The sequence below is a fragment of the Chiroxiphia lanceolata genome, chromosome 7 (genome assembly GCF_009829145.1).
Source record: "Chiroxiphia lanceolata isolate bChiLan1 chromosome 7, bChiLan1.pri, whole genome shotgun sequence".
In the NCBI taxonomy this organism is placed as follows: domain Eukaryota; kingdom Metazoa; phylum Chordata; class Aves; order Passeriformes; family Pipridae; genus Chiroxiphia; species Chiroxiphia lanceolata.
In genome coordinates this window covers 14,775,885-14,800,478 of record NC_045643.1, presented here as the reverse complement: position 1 = coordinate 14,800,478, position 24,594 = coordinate 14,775,885, and the positions used below count along the sequence as shown (strand labels likewise).

Sequence of the window (24,594 nt, the reverse complement as noted above, 5' to 3'; positions counted from 1 at the left end):
CTTCAGAACTGCAGGAGAAAGAAAGAAAATACTAATTTTAAAGTATAGCAATTTGAGCAGCCAAACTGTATAATTTCCTGATTTGAGTATGGATGATGCTCATAATATGTGAAGAAACTTAATTTTCCTTGAAAGCATAAATTACCACTGTTAGTCTGAAATATCTTGGAATGAATCAATGGAGGGAACTCCAGGGGGAAAGGAGTGTTTGGAGCAAAGATATGTTTATAAAGCTTAGAGAAGGAGATGTGGTAGTAGTGAAGTCTCCAGGATAAGGAGACTTTCAATGACTGGATAAATGGTAAAGACCATGTTGGACACGTTAAAAAAGAAAAATGCACAAGACTTAGATGACAATTGGATATGGGGACCTAGAGAAGATTGGAAATCGGAAATTTGTAAGCCTTAATCTTGTGAAAAAATGATGGTGTTGTTGATAGTAAATGAACATTTTGGACAGGACTGAAAATTGAGAGCTTGATTTTGACCGCTTTGAGATAATGTCTTAGACTTCCACAAGCTTGCATCAAAGATGTACTCTACAGTTTTAATTTGGACAGAAGTAACAAACTCTATCTGTCAGAATCTTTATGCAGGTGTTTAGTATTTTTGTATTTGAGAAGTACATGGTTGAAAATTGGGAGTACTTGTAAGAGCAGAAAAAAACCTGCAGCCTCTGCCATCTGTCCTCAGAGGCTGGAGAGAGGGAAAAATGACTGTCAGAGGATGGCAAGGGGAAAAATATTACAACAGTGGAAGAAGAACGAAGGCAAAGAAGTATTAGAGGCAAAGACATCAACAAATTGGAAAGGATGAAGACAGAGACCACTAGGTATTTTCGCCAGAAAGTTTTCAGAGTGGCTCCAAGGGTAACTTGATCAAAGGAAGTGGATGATGGGGGAGGGGAGAGGTGATAAGGTAGAAGCAGTGAGCATCGTTTCTGGTGAGCTGAATAGTGGAGGAAGAAGAGTTGTACAGCATCTGGGGAGGCAAGTAGGGTTGAGGATAGGGTTAATGGTTTTTAAGCATTACTAACAAAAGCTTAAGCACTGAATTATAACTTGTACGCAAGGAGAGCTTATCTAAATGACTTAATTAAGTAAAAATGGATTAAAGGTTTCAGGAACTGATTGTACAGATGAAGGAGATAGATAACGGGTCATTTATGCAAAGAGAAAACAAGAGAAAGCTCAAAATAGGTTTTTGGGAAACTGCAGCATTTTTATTACTTGTCTCCTGCCCTGCTTTAGGGTGGAATATATGTCCTTCTGTATTTCAGCTGTTTAAAACAAAAAAAATTATACAGTAGGATTTAATTTTTTTCCAGCCAAACAACTGATCTTTTTATCAAGAAAGTCAAAATGCTTAGGATGTGTGTGTGCAGGGGGTAAGTTTTGAGTTTTTCCGTGACCAGTGGTGGCAGCTGTGTTTCTGTTACCTGCTCCAAATGGGGCAGAGGGGAGACAAGACATGTACTTCTTACATTTAAGTAAATTTGGCAGTGTAGTTGGCATGTACCTGACAATGAACATTTGAAGATGACTAAACCTGCTTTTTCTAAACTTTTATGAAACAGAAAATGCTGAGAATGGAGGCTGATTAAGCTGTATTCTGTTAAATTAAAGAAAGTCACAGAGTGGAAAACTGTTTAATAATTCCTCATCTTCTGTCAAAGGAGGTTTCTGCCAGGTAGCTGCTCCTCTGGGCTCTGATGGTCCTCAGCTTCTGCCAGAGGTGGCAAGAGCAGGAAGGATTTCATGCTTTTCACAGTGTGGTGCTCCCAAATCTGAGGCTGAGCTGTGTCTGTATGAGCTGCACTGCAGCACCCATTTCAGGGACAGTCTTGGGGCTGTCCTGCTGGCAATGATCAACAGAAGGGAGCATATTCCCTCGCATGGAACACTGGATGCTTCTGGAAGCATCTGGCAAAACATCTTGTGAAGTGTTGAGAGTCTGCGTTGCTTCCATTGTGCAGATGCCTAGCTGAGCAAGAAGGGGATTTCTTTAGAGACAGAGTGCATAGGCTTTGGTTTTATTACTACAGTATATTTCTTTAATCTGTTACATCTGCAGGCAGTGAGCATATTTTTTTAACTACAGTGGTAGTCAGCATCCTCAGGCACCACACACAGGTAGCGAGTGACTGAGACATTGATCTGCCCCTGAAACCCCAGAGGGAAGATGAGCCATTTCAGCAGCAGGCAGTAGTGTGCCAGGACTCACTCCACAGGACAGCCGGCTCCTATGCCTCCATCTCAGGAAATTACATGTTTTCTGTTACATTTCTATGCTCTGGGTCATGACTGGGGTGTGACTTCCACGTGAGATTTTGCCTCACAGGTGTATCTGTCACATGCAAGAGGTGCTCCGTGTTCACTGATTTTGGAAACGCGCTAGCACTTAATCTGGTGCAACCCCTTAATGCCATTATTTTCATCCCTTGTGTTTGGGAAAAATGTATTGCTCCTATATATGTATATATAGATCACAATGGACTACATAACCTAATTATGAGTTTATATGTTTTCCAAAAGCAGTACAGAAATACTGATTTAATCTTGTCCCACGGTTTTAAGGAGTGAAGAGAAACATTGTTCCTGAAAACACTCTGACAGGTGTAATTAGACACTTCATCTCTTTTCCAGAGAAAGGAGACATTTTACACTCCCAGATGGGTCAAAATGTAGCCTTCAATCACACAGTTAATATTAAGACACTATTATAAACTGTAAAATGGATTTACAGAGTTTTGATTTCATAAAACCATACAGTTATTTAGGTCGCAAGAAACCTTTGGAAAGCACAAAGTTCAACCTGTAGCATAAAGCAGAATCAGCACCAAATTTAACCAGGTTGTTCAAGGCTTTGTCTAATTCAGTACTGAAAAGCTCCTTAGAGACAAACCTCACATTTTCACTGGGAAACCACACCAGTGCTTAAGTACACTCATTGAAATAATTTCTTCCTTATATCCAGTCAGAATATACTGTCTTCCAATTCATGAACAGACATATTGGTAACTTTCCTTGGTACAGGCAGGCTGCTGTTAGGTGCTCCAAAGTTGTCCATGATATGAAACAGCTATTTGTTATCCTGTATCAGTATGGGCCATCCCTATGCCTGGAGGAGGCTGCCCTGGAAGACCTATCAGCTCTTCTGGGCTCTGTCACCTTCACAGCTGCCTTCCACTGCACTCAGCCAAAGACCTGTGGTGGAGGCTGATTTTTATGACATTACTTTTAGAGTTTTACTCTGGTTTTGGTTTTTTGTTTCCTTTGGGTTTTGGTTTTGTTCTTTTTTTTTTTTCTTTCCTGTTTTTTTTTCCATTTTTTTTTTTGTTGTTGTTTCATTTGGTTTAGGGTTTTTTTGTGAGGTTTTTAGGGTTTTGTTTGTTTGTTTTGTTGGTTTTTTTAAGACAAGAATTCTTTTCAGTTGGGAAAAAATTATGAGACATATCAGAGAAGTCAAAATGTATTTGACTGATAAATGCAAAACAAAATGTACTGCTAAAAAGAATAGTCTTTTTTCTTGTTTAGTTGTGTGAATATATGATGTTTCTTTTGATATTCACATTTTTGCTGAAGGAATGAGAGCATAATCTATTTAGCATTGGCATAAAATAGACATTTTTATTTGACTGTTATCCTCTTTGGCTAGGTTTGTTTGCATGATAATTTCAAAGTGATTTGAGTCCTGAAATGCTGAAAATCAGCCTGTTTTATATGTGGCTCAGCTTTGCCTTTCTCTGCTTCCTGAAAATCTGGAAATGTGTTTTTGATAGAGAGAGGATCAGCTCCAAATCATAAAACAAAATACCCTTCAAACTTCAGGGAATTCAAGCTGCCAACCAGACTTCAATCCTGAGATTAGTAAATGTCAACACTCTTCCTTGGGCAGTGAAGTGGGGTGAAGGAAGAAGTGTTAAATAGGATGGGGAGCTGCCTTAATTACTTGAGTATTTTTAAATTCTTTTTACTTAATTCAGGAACACTTGGTTATTTCATATCCTGTGACACTGCTTAGCCTTCTAATCTGGTGCTTTGGTTAGATGGAGAGAAGCAAAAAGACAGCTGATGATGAAACAGCGTGGATGTTATTACGTGACTACAAAAACGCCAGAAAGTTGTCCCATTTGCACTCATAATTTGTAAGTATCTAGAAATAGAGAAATATGATTTGAGGCAGTGACTTCATCTAAAAAGAATTACCAGTTCAAATCATATTAGCGTACGGCTGCTGAACATGGCTTGGAATTATGGGTTCACTTATCAGCATTAATTGGATTAAATTACCTGCTCTGAAATATAAGACCTTTGAGGAAAAAAAAATGCTTTTCCAGCTGGCTTTAGAAGTGTTCAGGTAGGCTTTGTTTTAAAGCAGCATAAAGGTGAGTTTGAACACACTGAGTGTACGAAATGGTTGCCAGGGAGTGGTTAGAAGGGGCAGCGTTTGGTCTGGAAGGGGCTTTTTGCTGTCAGACTTCCCAGGTGAAGAACAGAGCCCCAGCCGGGCTGTGACACTGTGGAGCAGTGACTGGGCCAGGTGCAGAGGAGGTGGGGAACAGCCCTGTGAGATGGCTGGGACCCTGTGAGCCCCATCCACAAGCAAGGGAGAGTAGGGCAGGGTATCCAGTGAGAGAAACAAAGAAGCATGAGGACAGCGCAGGCACAGCACTTCAGGAAGGGGAGGGTGCCCACAAATTCAGTTACCCATTGCCTAGAATAAGGGACACCGAGGTCCACGCATCAACGTTTGCAGTACTCCCTATTTGCAATTACATGGAACCAGTAACTTGACATTTCTAACTTGGATGTGCTTTTACATACAAACAATATCTTCTAAATATCCCCTGCGTACCTCAGCAAATATTCTGCCTTTGTTTTGCTTTTTTGCTATGAGTCAAATCTTAAAATCTGTATTTGATGCTCATCTTTATTACTGTGCTTCATCAGTGACCACCAGACTGCAATGTGATGTGGCTAGATACACTTTAAATCCAAGAGTATGATTGCTATAATTTAACTAAGTATTTTTATTTCCCCAAGCAATTTTTTGCACCTTAAAAGTCTGATGCTTTGTGTATGAAATGTATCTTTTCAGGAGAGCCACCAGCACTTTCTGTCATGCATGTTCATATGTTACCGCCAGGAATTTCTTTACCTGTTGATTCACGCTAACTTGTTTCATTGTGTAGTTGAGCACCTTATTTCGTAATGCCATACTTAGGATCAGTTCATTCTGACAACCTGATGTTCTCAGAACATCTTGAGGCATATATATAAAGACATTGAGCCATGCACTTATTGGTCAGAGCAGGAAGCCCTGTGTCTTTACTTCCAAGTGACACTGTGGCATTAAATAGCTGGCAGAGCTGAAGGCAGGATGCAGAATGGAGGTTAGGAAAAATCATAAAATAAGATTGATAGCTACTTGCTATGACAAAGTCAATGGGCAATGCTCGCTGATGTAATTTCCCTCCATTTACTACAATTTCCGTATTTAATATTGCAATTAAACCACATAACGTGACAAAAAGTCTTCACTTCTACAAAAAATACCATTCCATGAAGCTTTGTCATACTAACTGTATATCACATGCCTTCTTTTCTGTCCCTGACTTTCCCTTTCTCATCTTTGAAAATTATGCACTCTGGATCCTAGCAATTCCTGTCTGAAATACTGAAGAGTAGCTGACACAAGGGTGCTGTGAATTGTGCAAGAAATGGCTCTGTTAGTGCAGAGTAAACAACAGGAGACAAATTTGCCTTACAAACACAATATAATTTGGAAACAAATGTCCATTAACCTATAGTTAGGTGAAATCATATTTAAAGTGTTTGCCTTACTAAAGGGTGTTGCTAAAGAGAGGGTGCTAAGAGCTTGGTGGTAGCGGAGCACCAAAGTGCTTAATTGGAAATGGTTTGATTATTGCAGGGCACACTTACAAGAACTTTGGCTTGGGAGTGTTAATGTATTTGCTTGTTTTACATCTGAACAACAGTTTCCCAGGGAACCATGTACTGTCATTTGTGTGGAGAAAAAAGTGAGAGGAACCCAGAGTCTGTTAGAAGTAGAGCTGGCTGTTGTATAACCCCTTGTAAGATACCATATTCAGCTACTTGTGACTTTGTTGAACTGGAACGACTTATGTTGAAGTCTTTTTCAAGTTATAGAAATGGAAAAAATCTATCCCATACTTTGGAGTGGTGTGGACATAAACAGTGAAACATAGGAACCTTCAGGTTAAATGGCACTGGCTCCCTGACTCTCAGACGTACACCATCATCAATTCCTCTTACCCATAATTAGAGGTAATCTCGATATTGCCCTGTATCCTGTAAGGGTGCACACCTTTTTGAAAACTGTGCCCCTACAAGTGCTATAATTCATAGGGTGCACAGTGGGGTGTTTGACTGTCTAGCAGTTGCTGTCTAAAGCAGCTAGGATGTGATTCTCCTCGTCACAGAGAGGAAGTGATACAAAAGGGAAGACTTTTTTCTGACAATTAGAAATGGTGAAAAGAACAATGTATGATCTTCAATGAAACCAACCTTTTTTTATGTTACAACAGTAATGACACCAAAAAAACCTAATTCAGGCTTATGTTTTGTTGAAATCATGTGTTTGATTAACAGTTATGTTCCTACTTTGTTTTTCAAAAACTAGGGGCTCAGAAGTTAATCTTGTGCATTTGCTCTTTAAATCTTTTGAAACTAACAACCCCTCATCTCCAATCTGTCATCTCTGTCATTGTTTTAGCTTGATGTTGCCTCCTTTTCCTGCTCGAATTCTTCTATCACAACAAGGCAGGGCTGAGAAGATGGGATTTGGCCCATTCATTGAGACCTGCTTGCTTGTACTGAACATGAGACATGGAAAATTACTTTGTAGTCTGATTAATTTTCATAGAGTTTACTTCACTTGTTGGCTGAAACCAGTCAGTAGGTAATTCATAACTTTTCTCAAACCCTTTCACCCAGCCCCATGTGGTACTTGGAGGTCAAAAAAACACATTCCCTATGTAAGAAATGATCCAATCCTGTCATGGCTTTGGTGCCAGCAGTGTCCTCTCTGTCAGGTGCAATGCTCTCTTTGCATCAGGACAGCTCTGCAGGTGGTGGGCAGGCTGTGCGAAGGCACACTGGAGAACACCTGTGGTGCACACGGGAAGTTGGGATCATGCATGGCATCATATGCGAGCAATGACCTTCCTCAGATCAGTCTCAGAAAGAGGCTCCAGATGAAATCTGGTAGAATAATTTCCATGCATACATTTCGAGCCTTGAAAACTTTTCACTTGCTTGAGGTGGGCAACACTAATCTGATCAAAGGTTACAAAGGAAAAAAGAGCAGCAAATACTGTTTTGAACCTATATTCAAGGAAGGGAACATTTCTGTTATAAATACACCATAGCATTATTTGAACTAAGAAATTTGTGTAAAGGGGAGTCAGTATGGGCATTTAACTTGCCATTGTTTTGGTTTTCTGTTTCTTTCTTCCTTGACAAAACAAAACAAAACAAAAAAACCCAAAAACCAAAAAACACAACTTTAATTGTGACTTTTATATTTTCAGGGATTAAGCATCTGAAGAGCCAGAGTGATTCAGTGTTTCCAGAAGAAGAAGAGGGAGTTGGTGAAAGGGAAGAGGAGTGGGGCCATTAACCAGGGCAGAGCTGTCTCCAGCCCCATCACAGAGAGTAACTGAACTGTGGGGCCGTGCGTGTGCCAGACCCTCCACCACCTGCTCCATGTGCCTCTGGGGCTCCCTGGAAAGTGCCCTCAAATGGGCTTCGCAGACACCTGCAGATGTGTCCTGTGACCCCTATACCTGAAGATAAAACAGTTATTTTGAAGTCATTTTTCTTTCATTTTCTATGACTTAGAAACGTAACCTGCAAATGTGTTAGCTACCTGACATCAGTACTGCCAGAGCTTAACTACTGTGTGTGAGCTGTACTCTAAGGCTTGTTGTAAATAAAACTGATTTAAAAGGTGCAAAATAAATAATACGTTAATTTCGACAAGACTGTCTATTGTACAGAGGGTTTGTCTAGCGCACAGAGAAATATTCATATAAAATGATCCTTTCAGTTAAGGGCAGTTTTTACCAATGTTGGTAGAGTTACTTGCAGTAATGTGGATAGAAAGAAGGTAACCAAGTAAGCAGAGGTGACTCTTTATCTGTAGAAGGATGCAAAGACACTCTTCTCTGTGTTCCCTGGACGCTTAAAGTGTTTTCTTGCTTTTGGTCCAAGGCTACCTAGTCACAGCAGCCAAAATGATTTCTCTTTACAAGAGGTCATTGTTGTCTGGAGGCATTAGAAAAGGTTTCACTTTGGGAGTCAGAGGTAACACAGGCATGTGGGAGCTGTGAGCAGGGTTCCATGCACCAGCTGAGCCATGGGAAATGCTGATATCCACCTTCATCACCTGCAGCAAGTACAGTTACAGCCTTCTCTGCCTGCATTGGTCACAATTTCAGTCGATAAGTGACAGCATATCAAGCAGCAGAAATTTAACTTCTGTCTGAGCCCTAGGTTTATGGCTGAAGTCTGTCATGGTTCATACCAACCTTTTCATTTGTTAGACTGTGCAAACTCTATGGCATAAAATGAAATAAGGTGGAGAAGGAAAAACATGTTTTGTCAAAGTGACACCTAACAGATTATTTCCATTTTTTATCAATGGCAAATTTTTTTAATGAATTCACTGTCGTTTTGTATTAACTGTTTGCCTTTGATACAAAGTTTTACCCTCAGTTTAACTTTCCCCTGCTTTAAGTCTCTTTTAAAGGGTTGAGCTAGCAAAAAAAAAAAAAAAAAAGAGATTACTTATATGAAAACACAGAGCCTTTTATCTATGTCTTGCATGGTGATTTCACTTTTAATTCGAGGTCTTCCACAAAGACCTGCTGAGAACAGGATCTGTCAACAAGTGTTCCTTTATATTTGAGAGCCATTTTTTTCTCTCCATCTGTATCTCTGTATCTGTCCTCTTTGGTTCCATTTTCAGTAGAAACATTGCAAGCAGGATCCATGACTCCAGCTCAGCAAGGGTATGCAAGAAGGACTAAAAGAAGGACTCTTCAGTTATACAGAAGTAGCTATGGGACTTAGAGGACTGGGAGCTTTTTATGTCACAAACAACAAAAAGATGGAAATGACCCTTCAGAAACTGTTTGAATAGCCCCAAGTTAGGACTGTAATGACAGCAAGAAAAGCTGGGTTCCAGTCCCAGCTTTGCCATGGCTTTGCTTTTGCTCAGCACCAGGCTCTTCACATAATTGCTCATTGCCACAGTACTCCCAAGTTGTGAATCAGTCATTGGTGTTTAACCTCACACCCTCTCTCTATGTTGCTAGCTAATAAAGCACTTTGGATATTAATGGCTTTTTGCTGGTTATTAGTACCCACAGGCTCCAGATGAGAACTCTCCAGGACCTATGGGCAAATGAAAACATGTACATGATTTATAACAGCTGATACCAGGAAAAGGTATTGAACACTGGAATCTCAGCATTTCAAAGGCAACACACAAAACACCTGATAAGAGCTTGGAGAATTCATCACTGAACACCCTGTTTCAGGATGACTGTTGGACCTGAGTATGATTACACTTTAAAAATAATAGAGAAAAAAAAACAACTAGATTTAGTTTGAACTGGATCTGAGTGTTTCCAGAATTATAACTGCAGCAATGCGAGGACAACAATTCTGTTTTGCAGAATTTGTGATCTGGATGAATCATCATAGTCCAGTAAGAGTGTCAGGTAGCCATGCCAATATTTAGATACATCTCTAAGTCCAGATCGTATCATCTCCCCATGTCTAATAATTCCACCTTTGTTTTATCATGTTAAAAGCCCATTTCTTTCTCTCTTTATTTACTCAAGTTTATGCAAGATGCATATTTGAGTATAGGAACTCATTTCTGGCAAAGGGCAGGACTTGTTGCAGAGATTTTATTTTGGATCCACCCTGACATCATTTGCTGGTAGGACCTCATCTGAACAACAAAGTCAAGATGCTCATATTTTTTATACATCCACCATTTGTAGCTCAAAACAGAAATTCTGTTTGTCTAATCTTCCACGTGTGAGGCATACAGAAAGTGGAGTTATAGTGAAAGAATCTGTAAAATAACAGAGCCCAGAAAAAAAGTGCTTGTCATGAAGCAGAGCTGAAATACTGCAGTGTATTGACAGTGAGCCCTGTGGCAGAAATGTTTGGGTGTGTGGCTATCAGAGAGGAAGGTCAGGAAAAGCAGTCTGTTTACTAAACCGGGTCTTTGCTGGGTTTTGGTGCAGCCACTGACATTTAAGAACAGCAGCCTTAGGTAGAGAGCCTCCCATATGCTTTGGCATGTAACTGAAAGCTCTGGTTGTCTCACAGCATGGTAAACTCATAGGTGCACTCCACCATGCAGATTTCTTTGTGGGAGTCCATGGTCAATCATTGTCCAATGTGTTTATGTCACCAAGTACAGACTAAAACAAACACAAAAATCCATTAATGTCATCTTTTGTTTTGGTGTAAACAAATCAACAGGGAATTGAGAAACTATATAAAAAGTTAGTAAACACCAAGTGTCTCAAAGAAAATGCCACTATGAAAAACATCCTAAAGAAAACCTGTGATGGTATGTTCCCTATTTGAGCTGTCTCCTCTCACAACACCTGCTTTTTCTGGGGAGTTCTACAGGTTTGGTGGAAGCAAGATTTTTACTGAGGAGTTGTATTAGTTTGTTTCCCACAAACAGGCTGATAGAAAAAGAGAGCAGAAAAAGGCTTTCCAGGCAAGTAATGAGCATAGTTCTTCCTTAAAGAGCAACTCTGATTTGTATCTTTTCCCCATCCATGTTCTTATATTTACCACTTTTCCCTCCTATGGTATGTTTGCTGTTGTTCTGGCTTTCAAGGTATTACAGGAAATGTTACTTGCAGAATTGAAAGAAAGCTGTTGCCTCAGACTGATCTCAGTCTGTTCCTGGTATCCCTTAACTCACTAATGCAGAATGGTTTAGAGGTGTTTCATTATTATGTTTTACAGCCTTATTTCTTATGCTACACTCATTATTCCATTACAGATTCTTCACTCCAGAGAGATTTACCGAGACATTGTGCTAATAAGTTATCTGGAAAAATGATGATTTGACTTTCAGGATGGTATATGTTGTTTATCCTCCGTGTGCAAACCCAGATAATACTTAAATAGATATTAAGATTCAAGATTTAAAACTCCTTTCTGAAGCATAATTTCCACTGAACTCAAAGGAATTTTTCTTGAGAAAGACCTCAGGTTTGGGCCAACAACATACCTTCCTTTGGGGAAATACAATGTTTAGTGTACAGGGAAGTTTTTATTATCCTGCTATCAGTTTAATTACTGAATTTCTTTCCTTTTTTTTTTTTTTTAATATTGTTGTGAATTCTGCTAAAGTCTTCAAGGACTAACACAGTTTCTTCTCATAAAGTCATCCGTTCTCCTCAGTAATGTAAACTCAAAAATCACCATTAGTTCTTGTACTGTTGGTGTTATTCAACCAAAACTGTTACAGCCAACACTACTGTTCTTACTCCGAGGTGGTGTTGCAAGCAGAGGTTCTGTTGCCTGTGCTTGGGCCAGGGACTCCCACAGTGCCCAGGATCCAGGCAATCAGCAAGGAAGGGACTTCCAGTTCATCTGCACTTCCTCTAACAGAATATGACACTGGGGACCAGGCAAGTGGTGGCTTTTGCTCTTTAAAAAAAAAAAAAAAAAGCATTTATTTTATTCCAGAAGGCAAATTATTGGGTGGCTGTCACAGCTCTCTCCAGAGCTGACCTGGGTATGCTGCAGTGCTGTGGGTAGCTGGGGAGGGACCTTAGCAGGGCTTCTGCAGGTCTGCTTTTGTTTAAGCCTAGCAGCTGGCACTGTACAACAAAATGTCCCTTGCTCAGTGCAGGGTTCCCCTCACCATATTTTTTCTCTTGAGACATGTTTGGTTTATGAGGGACCTTATTCCTGTAGTACATAAGGCATTGTCTCTCCTCTAACCCTGGGGAGACAATGTGAGGGACATCCTGTCCCTCAAGACCCTCTTTCTCCCCATCCTATTGCATCCATGTTGCTGCTTAGGCCCACAGATGTTCTTTCTTTTCTTTCTTTGTTTTCTCTTCAGCTCAGTGCAATATTGAGCTCCAGAAAGAGCCTCAGTTGTTCTATTGATTACATCTAACCTTTTCATGCACAGCATTATACTTGGTAACAAAGTAGATGCTAAATGCTTCCTATGCTTTGGAATATTCTCTTCTTTCTCCTCCAGTGAGGATAGTAGCACTTTGAGCAAATCTCCAGCAAGACATTTTGCACCCTCTACTAAACCTCAGGCCACTTGGTAAGATGCTACTAATCTCCAGTTACATCAAGGTGGGCTGATGGAGTTTATACAAGTTCAGTGCCTATATTCTGCTACAGATTTTTTGTTTTGTTTTATTTCTTAAATAATCTTGGGTTTTTAGGGCAGAAAAATTATTTTGTAATACTGTCAAGACAAACTCTTTCAATTTTGTAATAATTCATTTGCCTAGTATATACTGACCCTTAGTGGTAAACTGAGATTTTAATTGCATTGCCAAGTTCCTTAATTTTGCTTCTCTCTTTGGTCCAACTGTTCAGAAAATGGCAGGAATATTTGCTGTGCATCAGGATAGTCTATCTATGTAAATAGCCCACAATGTCTTCAACAGACATTAACAGGCATGTGAAAATAATGATGACAGGTGTTAGTAGCTCTTCTGAAGGGAGGGCTGTGGGAAGCAGGAGTGTCGAAAGGTTATTCCAAAATGCAAAACAAAAACCTTGTCATTGAGAAGCAATACTCTCCACATAATGAGAAACAAATAAGAACTCAGTATCTGGCACTAACGAACACCTCAAGCTAACTGTGGAATGGGTACTAATTAGGTTTCCAAAATAGCATCTTTCTGAAAAGCAGCTGAGGTGTAATATTGCTCCTTATTAATCAAAGCAATGGGACAATGTGAACCCTGCAAAAAATAAATGGTTTGCAGATGGCTGTGTGCATCTTTAATAATGACAGAAGAACACAAGTTACAGCTTTAAATGCCAGGGAGCCTTTCTGCATCTTCTCCTTTTCAGAGAGTGATATTTGCAGTTTTCAAGGCAGTGAGGAAAGTGTGTTGGTTTCTTATTACATTTTCCCTGCAGCATAAATTCTGTTGATGTGCTTCCCTAATCATGCTAATTATACTGCCATATGTTGCTCTCATCTTTCTTTTTCTCTCCTAATGGGACATAGATTCTCTCTTTTGAATATGTCATTTGTTTATTACATTTATCAAGGGTTTTAACATTATATGGGACTTTTAATTGCTTTTTTAAACACTCAGCAGATTGAATATTAAAAACAGACATGAAGGTCAATTATAAATAATATTTAAATTGCTCATGACATTTTTATTCTCTAATTTTACTGGAAATATCAACTCTGTAGCCATGCTCCTGTACCTACTATTTACTTGAGAACACACATGTCCTTCAGAACTATTCTGGCTGCAGTCACAATTTTATCTACCCCAAACCACCTTGTGCTTAGCAAAATAGGGGGCTTTCCCAGACGGGAATGCTAAAATAAAGATGTATTGTGCATCATATTAAACACTTGACACAAATATGTTGCCATTAATTTCAGTTGTGAACTACTGAAGTACCCCAAGCGATATAGGTGAGTGTTCATTTCTGACTGGTAAGAAAAATACAATTCTCTCTCAAAGCTGAGCAGTTTCAAAAAAACCAGGAAGAATAATTTCAGTGAATGAATTTAAGATGGTCTAAAGTTGAGTAGTGTTTTGTGCAGAGATATTAGACCCCCAGAGTACCCTTCACTGCAGAAAACAATCAGTAAATCAGTTGAATACAAAGCAAGAGACAACCAAATACTATTCAACGACCAAATAATTTCTGGTATGACACTATCTCTCCTGGATTTCATGGAAATGCACCATAGGTGAATTCGACCCTTTAGTTCACTGAATTTGGATTGAGATAATCACATCAGGCTTTACATAAATAATAGCAAATACTTTCGTATTACTTGATGTTTGTTCATGGTATTATTATACAAGTTCCAAAGTCCTTCTTGCAGGTTCAGGAGTGTTGATTGTAGGTCCTATATGGTGATGAGACAGTTTTATAACTACAGCCCAAATAAAAATGAAACAACATCTATTCTGCTTAACTTGTCCCTCTTAAATTCAAGATTGTGTCTACCATTTTGATTTAGACCACCTTATTTAGGTATAATTTTATATTACTTCAGGTTTGTAATAATGACCTATACAGGATGTTGCAAATGCATAAAACTCATCTGCTTTAAAGTTCATATACTATGTAATGCGTCAGAAAATCTTATTTGGTTAAGATATTATCTATCTAAGCTCATCTAATGTAAAGTTCTGTAACAAGTCTCCCCACAAAGGCTATAAGCAAAGGACTTGCCTAAGTACAAAGAAAGTATTTTGCAGCAAAGTTAAGCCCAAAACAGTTAAAATCCCATTTTTTAATAAGAGATTTTTCCCATTTATAACTCCATGGTTATGACTTGCTTCTTTATTCTCCCGGGAATACTTAGACATTCACAGTTTGATAAAACTTCTGAATGTTTGCCCTGGGACATGGAAAAGGAGTCTCTGGAGACCCATCAAATACTTAAATGACCAGGAAAGGAAAATTATTCCAGGGAAGTAGTCTAAATGTTTGCATAGTGTTTGATAGAGGATGCTATCTTTTAGTCATAGTATTAAATGCCATTTCCACTAATTTTTCCATACCATTTTTCAAGGATGTGATTTTTCAAAACCCTCAGACAAACCTGTGTTTGATAAACTACTGTACACACAAATCTCTTTAAGCTGCTGTTGAAGAATGTTAGTCATACTTACATTTTCATCTTTCTCATATAATAACTCTGTTAAAGATATCCATTTTAGACACTTACTACTAGTGATCTTGATTTGTTAATTTCAAATCATTTGGGTCACAGTAGTGGCTTGTTTGACTTCTGGCATCTCTGCAATAGAAGAAAGTCCTTTGTGCATGTGCTGGAAAAAAGCAACTGGAAAGAATGAGGTATAAAGTAGTTGTCTTGATTTATTCCCATCATGTACCTAGTCAGGATTTGATATATGTTTGAATCTATGGGATTCTTTCCACTTATGTCCAGTCAGAGTAGGAAGGGACCCTGTTTAATCTCGGTTACACTTGTAAGGTAAAATATACGCAGGTATCTTCCCCAGAAATGCCAAGGCAGTGGAAGGGATTCAAAGGGTTTATTTCGGAGGCAAAGACATTAAAACTTACAAACTTCTTGGCACTGCAAGACAGCACCAGGCCTCAGAGGAAAAGGCAAACCTCCCATTTGCTCACAGGCTTTATCATTGTTACCCCCCCCCCACACTCTCCCCAGGCCACAGCAGCCCTGTAGCATTTCTGTAAATGTTATCTCTGTCCTCTCACATATCAGAGAGAGAACTTCTCTTGGTATGAAGGATGGGGAGAAAGCATTGAAAATGCCTTTGAGAGATAGCTACCTTTCAGGTAGAAAGCCTTCCTAAGCAAAAACTCTATCTCCTAGTAACAAAATCTTCCAGAAATAAAGGGCATTTTATACTCACAACACTGAACTTGGATTATAAAATTTACACCAGGTCATAGAGGTGCCACTGAAAGTCGTACTCTTCCCGGCGACCTGTTGCTAACAAGAACAGTCTCAGTGGTTCCTTCAATTTCAACCCACAGTAAGATTTTTTTTGTGTGTAAAAAATGTACTATTGGTTATGTTTTTCTTCATGTGAGGGCTGTTTTAGCCATAAAGGCTAAGAATTCAAGACTTGCTTAAAGGTACTGTTTTCAAGTGTGCTATGAGGATGCAAATGATTTTGTATGGCAAACTGATACAGTTACAGAAAAAGTGTGGAGTCCCAAGTGGGTGAAAGGGTTGGAAACAACTATATGTGCTCTGTCACTTCTCAAAGACAATCTTACACAAATGAGCAAACACGCTTCAGGAAAGCAAATTTGTCACTAACACTCAGGAGCTTCACAATTCTTGCCCTCAAATCAAATTTATTGGGGAATATCATCATAGGAAATATGGACATATATAGCAGAATAAAACACACAGTTGTAGATTGCCGTGTTGAAAATTAAATTAAAAAAATACTGGCTAGATCATAACCTATAACAATATTACATAATATATCTCTCAGATATCTCAAGATAAAAATGCAAAATAAAACTCTTGAGGACTCATCTATAGCTACAGCTCCTCAGTGTGCTCAATGCAGGGTACATGCCCATAATGCTGTGGGAGAGATGCATATACAAACACCATTTCTTATGGCCCCAATGCAATGTTTTGGTAAAGCAGCCTTACAGGTTTCAGAGATTAACTACTGCTCAGGGACAGGCTCTCTCAAGAAACCTTTCTGCCATCCAAACACAAATTTTACCCCATGTCAAAGCCTTGTTGGCTGTATCAGTCTTCTCCACCAAAGAAAATTTCTCCTCATTCAAACAACACACCAAGCTTTGGGTCATGGCCAGGTAAAGACTTGCTAAGAATAAAGGAAGGAAGGAAGAAGAAAGAGAATCAGCTGGTATTAAGGAAAAACTAAGCACTCTTTTTGTATTTCAGTAACATCTACCACAGTGATTAAAACTGAATACAAATGAGCAAATAGGATTATTTATACAAAAATCACACTTCCAAATTAATGAATGAATTCTGCAGGCAATGTCTGGCTCCTGTGAGAGTAGGAGCTCCTTCTAGCTTCTGCAGTGGGAGACCTTGGGGCCAGTTGTGACAACAGGACACTGAGAGCCCCACAGGATGTTTCAAGTTCTCTGCAGAATCTGTTATATTTTCTGCTTGTATTTCTAGGTGAAAATTTTTGCAGAGTAATAAATCACAATGGGATAGAGACACAGGAAAAAAAGTCAAGTTCAACTATGATAAAAGTCTGGAATTGAAAATACAATATAAAGATTGTTCCAGACTTTCAGCCTTAGTGAATCATAAATTACAATGTTGAAAAACAGTCAGTAACAAACAAATACCTAACTGGCCTAGTTTTTAAAGATAGCAGTTTTCTCTCGTTCTTTTCAAATTTGATGGGAACTCTAGATGCTCAACTTATCTGAAATAAGGTCCCAAGTTCTCCAATCTTAATGAAAAAGATTTTCCACTGCCACAGCATATGGCAACTTACAATTAGAAATGTCTGATATGACCATTATGCTCCTTCTCTTGTCATAAGGACAATAAGAAGCCATAAGATGATTTACATTTTATTACAAAGGAAAAAAAAAGAGTCCAACATTCCGAAAAAGGATGCAAAGGTGCACAGAGTGGTCCAGGCTACTAATAATTTGCTCAAACACTAGCAGAGAATATATAAATTCTTAACTCTTAGCAAAAAATATTGATTGCATTATAACATATATGATACAATTTCATTTGTTAACATTTCATTCATTAACTTCACTGTACAGAAATTTGTCCATGCTAAATACAAGCCCTGGACCAGATACACAAAACAATTTAAATGCATTTTTTACATCCTATATGCACAAACATTTCTTAAGTTAAGACTATGCATACTACTTATGCATAGCAGGCATATGGCTTACATATTCAATGACAGGAATCCCACCTTTTGGCATGCTCTTATCCCACGGCTCAGAGTTTACACTGTTCCCAGCTCAGTTTTGATTGCTCCGCTGTCAGAAAAGAGACAGTCAACAGGTATGAACATGTAAGGGTCCCTCAGTCCAGGGTGATTGTTTTACAACTCCTTCTTCAACTGGGACAAAGCGTGCCCTTTTTGAAGTTGAGCCTGATGCCTGTTGAGCTCTACTCAGACCCCCGAAACAGCAGATGAATGACACGTGGATCTCAGTCACCCTCTGCACAGAGAGGAGTGCCACTGCCCCATGAGTCCTCTTCAGAGCAGACCATGGCTGATTATAAAGACTTTTTGGTCAGTGAGTTAATAACCACAGGGTCCAAAAATGAGAGCTGGGAGAGCAGCAACCTGAGCCACCCAAGAGCCTACAACTTGAAGGGGAGCCTGGAAGTTTCCTGGCAGGTTCCAGCAGAGGGAAATGAGGTTGGCTGCAGCCACACAGGACACCCAGACAAATCTGGAGGAGTCATGTGCAGCTTGAGGGAAGTGGAGATGAAAATGGAGTTTCTTTCTGGGCTCCTTCTGAGGCTTCTTGCAAAGGTGACTGCCCATGGGCTCTGTTTTTGCCACCCCTCAGAAAGAAACAAACACTGGCAAAGATTTTGCAGGATGCATGTTGTTGACTTTGCATGTGAGATAAATCATAATATAAGGCCTCAGTGTCACCTTCCAATTCTGTCTGAGAGGCAACACATTATTTTGCTGAAGTGAAGCAATTTTCATGTATTCCTGTTGCTGTCTCTTCTACCCTATAAAACAATAAGCACCAGCTTCATGGTAGGGCTGACAACATTGTTGATGTCTTCCAAAATACTCAGATACTTCAAATACTTCTTTGCTCAACACGAGTTCTGTCCATATGGCAGCCACCACAGTGGAGAAAAATCATCATCTATGCAGGCTGGTCAGTGTAACTCTACAACTTCTCTGTACAGTCTACATACATTTATTTCCAGATATTTTAAGGAAACTAACAAGTAAGACTTTTATGTTGCATGCAGTATGATTGCATGAACAAGTATTTAGAAACACATTTCATTTTGACTTTCCATTTTCACTGGATGCCAGCAGCAGTGACATGTAACAGCAATCCCAGGCAGATGATAAATGTCGTGTTTTCACATATCTCGTGGTTAACTGGAAATGTTTGATGCCAGTGATGCAACAAAGCAAGGTCCAACTTTGGCTGAAAAAATTATTTTGGCTACTTTAAGAAAGCAGAATAGAAGAGGAAATAGCAACAACAAATACAACTGAAATCTTGCAAGTTGTTAAGTGCCTTGAGTTACCAGCTCAGTTTTACATTTTACACCTTTGAACATTTTGTCCATTCACTTTCCACAGAAACAGGATGATCCAAGAACAAGTTGACAGATAACAGCCTCTGAGAGCACGAGGTAGGAACAGCTAGAGTGCTTCTTTTCTCCTGCAAGAGAGGTTAAATGAAAATTCATAAACAATAAATTTTTGATACTACAATTTCAGTATTTCATAGGATGGTTTATTGCATGATCATTCTGTCTGACATTAAGGATTGAGAGATGTAAAAGTACGGTTTTTCCCTTCTTTATATTGAGTGGTTTTATACCTCATAGAAAGTGGGGTATATTGTGTCCCCATTTCAAAATTTTCTAATAAAACCACAACTGAGATGGAACAAAGACGTTAATAATAGCACTAAACAAGTCTTTATGGTGTAAAACTCCCCCCATTATAAGAAAGAAGTGACCAAATTACCTGTCCTGCCTGAAATGTCAGAAGCTTTTAAGAAATAGAAAATCTAGTTTTGTATCAGTGCTTCTTTCTGCTCCGTGGCTTTTACCATATCTTCTGGCTTCTTACAGTGTTTAGGCTCACCTGGAAGATAAACAAATGTGACTGGAAACCTGAGTGAGGAAGTTAACCAAGAGAATCTGCACAGCTGTTGACAGATAGAATCTTGTTCTTTAAGACTTTTTTAAGGTTAAAATGAGATTTCATACACTGCTTTCTTTAATTGTTTTCTCAGCACAGTAAGCATCAGATTGAATCAACTAATCATGGTTTATCTATGAGGCAAAAGACAGAACGAAATCAATAGATCACATCATGAAAAATACATGAGTGTTAATAAAGTGGGCTTGGTTTTGGTTTATTTTTTTCTTCTGCCTTATTGAAAGTCAAAATTCACCCTCTGTAGAGAAGTGCTGTTTAAATCCTCTTTTAACATAGACTTTCAAATCAGAGTAAGCTGAGATAATGAAAGATGCAGTGTCAAGTTCTAAGAATTCAATTCATTCAATCAAATTGGAGGAATGACACAGAGCAACACAAGCAGCTTTCAAACTAAGTGATACAACACAAATTTCGAACCAACAATCATAATATTAAGCTGTTGCTTAAACTATTCCTTCAGTAACTTTGAATGAACACAGCTGAGGAAATTACACACTGAGATGATAGGCATGGGGACAGTGTAGCAAATTTACAGTGTTATTTACTAACTATATATAGTAATTTCTCAATTTTATCCAGTTAATCCAAGTGATCCCACAAGAGAGTAGGAACATTGAACTGAAAGTGTGAAAAAGGAAGAGCACAGAAGTCTCAAAACTAGAAAAGATGAACTGGGAGAAGCATAAAATTTATAAAAATAAAAATAGATAGGGGAATATTTTTGAAAGCCAGAAAACAAAGGTACAAGTAGCCAAAGAGAAAGTAGATGATGCGTGATCTGAAAGGGAAATTGAAAGCTGATGGTGAGTTGAAGTTGAAGAAGAGGTTGAGAGTTTACAAAAGAGAATGAGAAGAGAGGAAACTCAAGAGAACAAGAATGAGAAAAGAAGAAAATTAATACCTATGAATCTACCATGGCTTCACTGTAAACAAGTAAGAATTGCTACTGATTTTACCCTTGTGTCATTGCCTTGAATGGTGGCAGAGTTGGTGCTGTCCACACTGCAATGCAGCCACCAGCAGATGGGCCATATCCCCCCAAGCAGCATCCTACACCTTCCCACTAAATTTTACATAAATTTAGTGTAGGTGAGATAGAGACAACCAATATTCCAAAGACTTTTAAAAGTCTCAAAATTAGACTAACATGAATTAGAACCATATCTTTCAGCCTATGGCTGTTTTTGAAGGGATTTACTAAAACTTTATTATCATTATCCATAAAAACAAAAAAGGGGGGGCAGAAGTATGAAAGTAAAATCTATTGATCTAAATATTTGAATTTTATACTTCATGTAGTTTTCGGAGTGGGATAGAAGTGGTTTGGGGAGGCCTTAAAACAAAATCTTTGTACATTTAAATTTCATAAAACTTAACATTAATTTTTAAGATATATAGCTTTCTTCCTGTTAGTTCATCGGATTTTTTGTGTGATAAAATCTGCCCTTTAAATGGTTGCTAATGGCTGCTATCTTATAAACCCCATCCTTTTTATAAACACATTTGCTTTTTTAATCTAACCTTCCCTCCATCCTTATCCCATGCATGAACACAGATGCCTTCCCTCAGTACCAGGATCCTGTTGTCCTGTTGAGCCATGTACTGTGCCCAAGGAATGCTCACTTATCAAGGCAGCACAGCAACCTGTGCCCTCTCTGCACAGCTGCAAAGGGTTCCACCCTCGGCTGAGCCCCACGGAGCCACCGCGGCACTGAACGGTCAGTAAGCATTTGCATGGCACGGATGATGAGCTGATGCCACCTGCATTCCCATAAATCAAACTGGCATGTTGCTGGTGTGGATCTGTCCACTGCTATTTAACCTGGTTACTCCCCAGAGGCTCTCAGTTACTGCCTGCTGATGACGTTGAATGTTTCACACACCTGATGTGACCGGGCAGTCCTCTGCTGTCATACAGAGCAAAATTACTGGTAATCTGTTTTCTCACAGATTTATTATCTCCCTTGCATTTTGATATTAAGGATTAGTGTGGCTATCACTACAAGTGAGAAGTTAAAAGTGTGCCAATTAGCATTTATAAATCATTGAAATGTGGAGTCATTTAATTAAACATAAGCAGTTTTTTAAATTAATGTTCTAATTAATAAATCACTCAAGAGAAAAAGAAAATTATCTCTTAAACCCCACCTTACAATAGTTTCACTTAATCTTGTACCATTCAATTAAATGAAAATGGGATGATGGAAAGAACAAAGGTATTGTGGAGAAAAACAACATTCAGTCACAATTGCATTGCTTCTTACAGTGACCCTCCAGTTCTCCCTTTGCACTGACCAGGACCCAGGGCAGAGCTATTCCTGTTGCTAATTACTACTAATCTACAAGACTACACCTTAAATGAGATGTGGTACAAGGCGAGTAAAACAGTCCCTTTTTAATTTTTTTAAATGTGGAATGCCCTAATTGTATATATCCAAACATTCATTGGCAGTGCCCAAGAACACAGACACATCATTTTCCCACGTTCCCCATCTCTGTTATAATTGAATCACTTACTCACAAAAAACTTAAATGAATTTTCTGTGTTTTATAAAAGACAGGGCAATGACAGCTAAAATATGAAATTTCAACATGAATAACCACGTTTCTTTTCCTCTTCCTTCCTATCTCATTCTCCCAGTCCCAGCACTCACAGGTGCTCACTTCTCCACTCCGGGAATCAGCAAGTGCTCTGGACATCACTTTAGCATTTTACCCCCCCCATCCTCAGTACAGAAAGTACACAGGTAGAAGAGTCTAGCATGGAGAGTGCCAATAATGTCCTGATAGATGTACAGTGTCTCTCAGAATACTCAAATAACTGTAATTTGTGAAACAGATTAAAAATGTAAGGTCATATGTACGCTGCCTTCTGCTTGTTTGAAGTGACATTCCATTGAAAATGTCTGACCTTGGTTAAAAGAGTCCTGTCTAGATCCACTGGCCACCAGCAAGAGTGAAAAGTGGGGATGCTACCCATGCTATATGTCCCTTCTGTGCTGAGTGCTACTGCATCATGCACAACACACTCACCCTTGACCATCTCAAACATAGTTTATACTGAAAAAAGGAGGGGTGAGTGAGAAAACAGAGGCTGCTCTGCTGTTTGAGGCTATGAGGCTTCTACATACACTGCAGTAACAAAACCTCTTCAGTAACACTAAGTACCTACATTTAGACAACCACACTGACGGCTTAATGGCTTCCCTCCACTTAGAATGATATTGAAGCATTTTACCACTGTGAAAGAGAAACTGAAATGTTTTAGCTTGACTTTTCCCTTTGGTATGGAATATTGTCAACTATTCCAATACTAAATGCCTGCATAGACTTTCTTTTCTGTTGTCTCTTACATGATGGCACACTTTCTGCAGCTGCTGAAACCCAATATTAATTTAATACTATCTCAAACAGCTAGGACCTGGGTCTCACCATGAGTTTGTAGAAAGTCTGGCTGCTTCAGGCCAGTGTCAGTAATGTGACTCACATCAGCACTGTGATGCATTACAGCTGTTCTATTTTGCTGTGTAACCTATATTTGTAGTGTTCTTTCAGTATATTTTGCATCACTCTGATAAAACAGAAATCCCATGTAGCATGAACTATCTTCAAATAGGTAAATTTGATATTAAATATTATGTGCTTCATGGTGGAATATCGAAAAGGTCAGAGAGTATTGAATTCTGACATTAATATGCTACAGAAACAAGGCAAAACATTCATCAAGCTCTCCATTTACCTAGATATTTATCTATGCTGGAAAAGGAACACAAATAATCATTGAAGGAGACAGATGAGAGCAAATTCAGCTTGCCATAGTGACCAGATGTTTTGCATAAAATGACAACTAAAAATGCCTTCAAATATCAGGTACCTTTAAAAACAACACCTAATCAATACCCTGATTCTGTGTAATTCTATGTAATTATACTAAAAATTTGTGATAATGTAAATCAGAAATCCAGTTTCATCTAGTGGTTTTCTGACTTGAGGGACTATGAATTACATATGAGGGGATACCTAAAAGGTTCAGGAGACTAAAAGAAATGCAAACTTGCTTCCTGTAGGCTTAGGTTGTCTAACCAGGGATGCACATTTCTACTGGAAACATTTTAATGATTCACAGGTCTAAACAGGGGAAAAGTCCCTGTTCTAGAACGCACGATCTAAATACTTTGGAATGCATAAATTCTCTGAATTTACCATGACAACAGCATTTTGCCAATATAATCTCTCATGATAACACCAAGAATGAATGATTACATCTGTTCACAAACTGTGTCAGATGAACAGTTTTCAAACTAATTCGAAGACCTCTTCAGAAAAGGATTTTACAACTGCTGGACATGTGTTCAATCAATGGCATGAGCAGTAGCCTCTACTTTTTACACATTTTCACCAGCAGGAAAGCTTTACAAGCACTGCTTGTAAAAGACTTGACATGGATGATTAGTTTCAGCGAAGAAACCTGCATTTCTGTACTAAAACTTTCTGTGGCAATCAGCAGCAATGTGTGCTGCCAAACCTACAAGATGTGCAGATGTAAGTTGGGGGATCCCAGTAAGGGAGCATTGGCTCATTGCTCAGCCTCTGCAGTTGCCTAAAGAATAACAAAGAATGCTTCTCTTATGATGTGATTAATCTTGATGCAGTTATGTCTCCTGCTATACGTCCCTGTTTCCTGCTGAGCAATGTCCTCTGTGTATGTGCCCTGACTTTTAGTTCAGGGCCTTACCAATACTATTTTTCTTCAGAAAATAGTTAAAGTAAACTCTTATTTCTGTTTCATTATTAATCTGAACTCTTTTTGAGTATTGCCATCTCTAGTAAATGAACATCCTTGGATTGGTGTAATTTATGTTAATAAATCTTTTTCACTATCTTCAAGAAAAAAAATAATTCCAAATTAT

The 24,594-nt window shown here is 38.8% G+C and overlaps 2 protein-coding genes across 9 annotated transcripts in view; one reads left to right on the top strand and one right to left on the bottom strand.

The window, feature by feature from the left end:
• Positions 1-8,024, top strand: part of PPP1R1C (protein phosphatase 1 regulatory inhibitor subunit 1C) — a 54,807-nt gene extending 46,783 nt beyond the window's left edge. Inside the window, 1 exon segment of the mRNA XM_032693815.1 lies at positions 7,577-8,024. Within this exon segment, the coding sequence (XP_032549706.1) occupies positions 7,577-7,665 (89 nt within the window). The 3' untranslated portion in view covers positions 7,666-8,024.
• Positions 8,025-16,110: 8,086 nt separating this feature from the next.
• The window catches only part of PDE1A (phosphodiesterase 1A), a 203,194-nt gene continuing 194,710 nt past the window's right edge, over positions 16,111-24,594 (bottom strand). For all 8 annotated transcript variants that reach the window (XM_032693796.1, XM_032693795.1, XM_032693794.1 and 5 more), the window contains 2 exons: positions 19,487-19,606; positions 16,111-19,175 (listed from right to left, as the gene is read on the bottom strand). In XM_032693796.1, the coding sequence (XP_032549687.1) occupies positions 19,530-19,606 (77 nt within the window). In that variant the 3' untranslated portion in view covers positions 16,111-19,175; positions 19,487-19,529. The remainder of the gene's footprint in view (positions 19,176-19,486; positions 19,607-24,594) is intronic.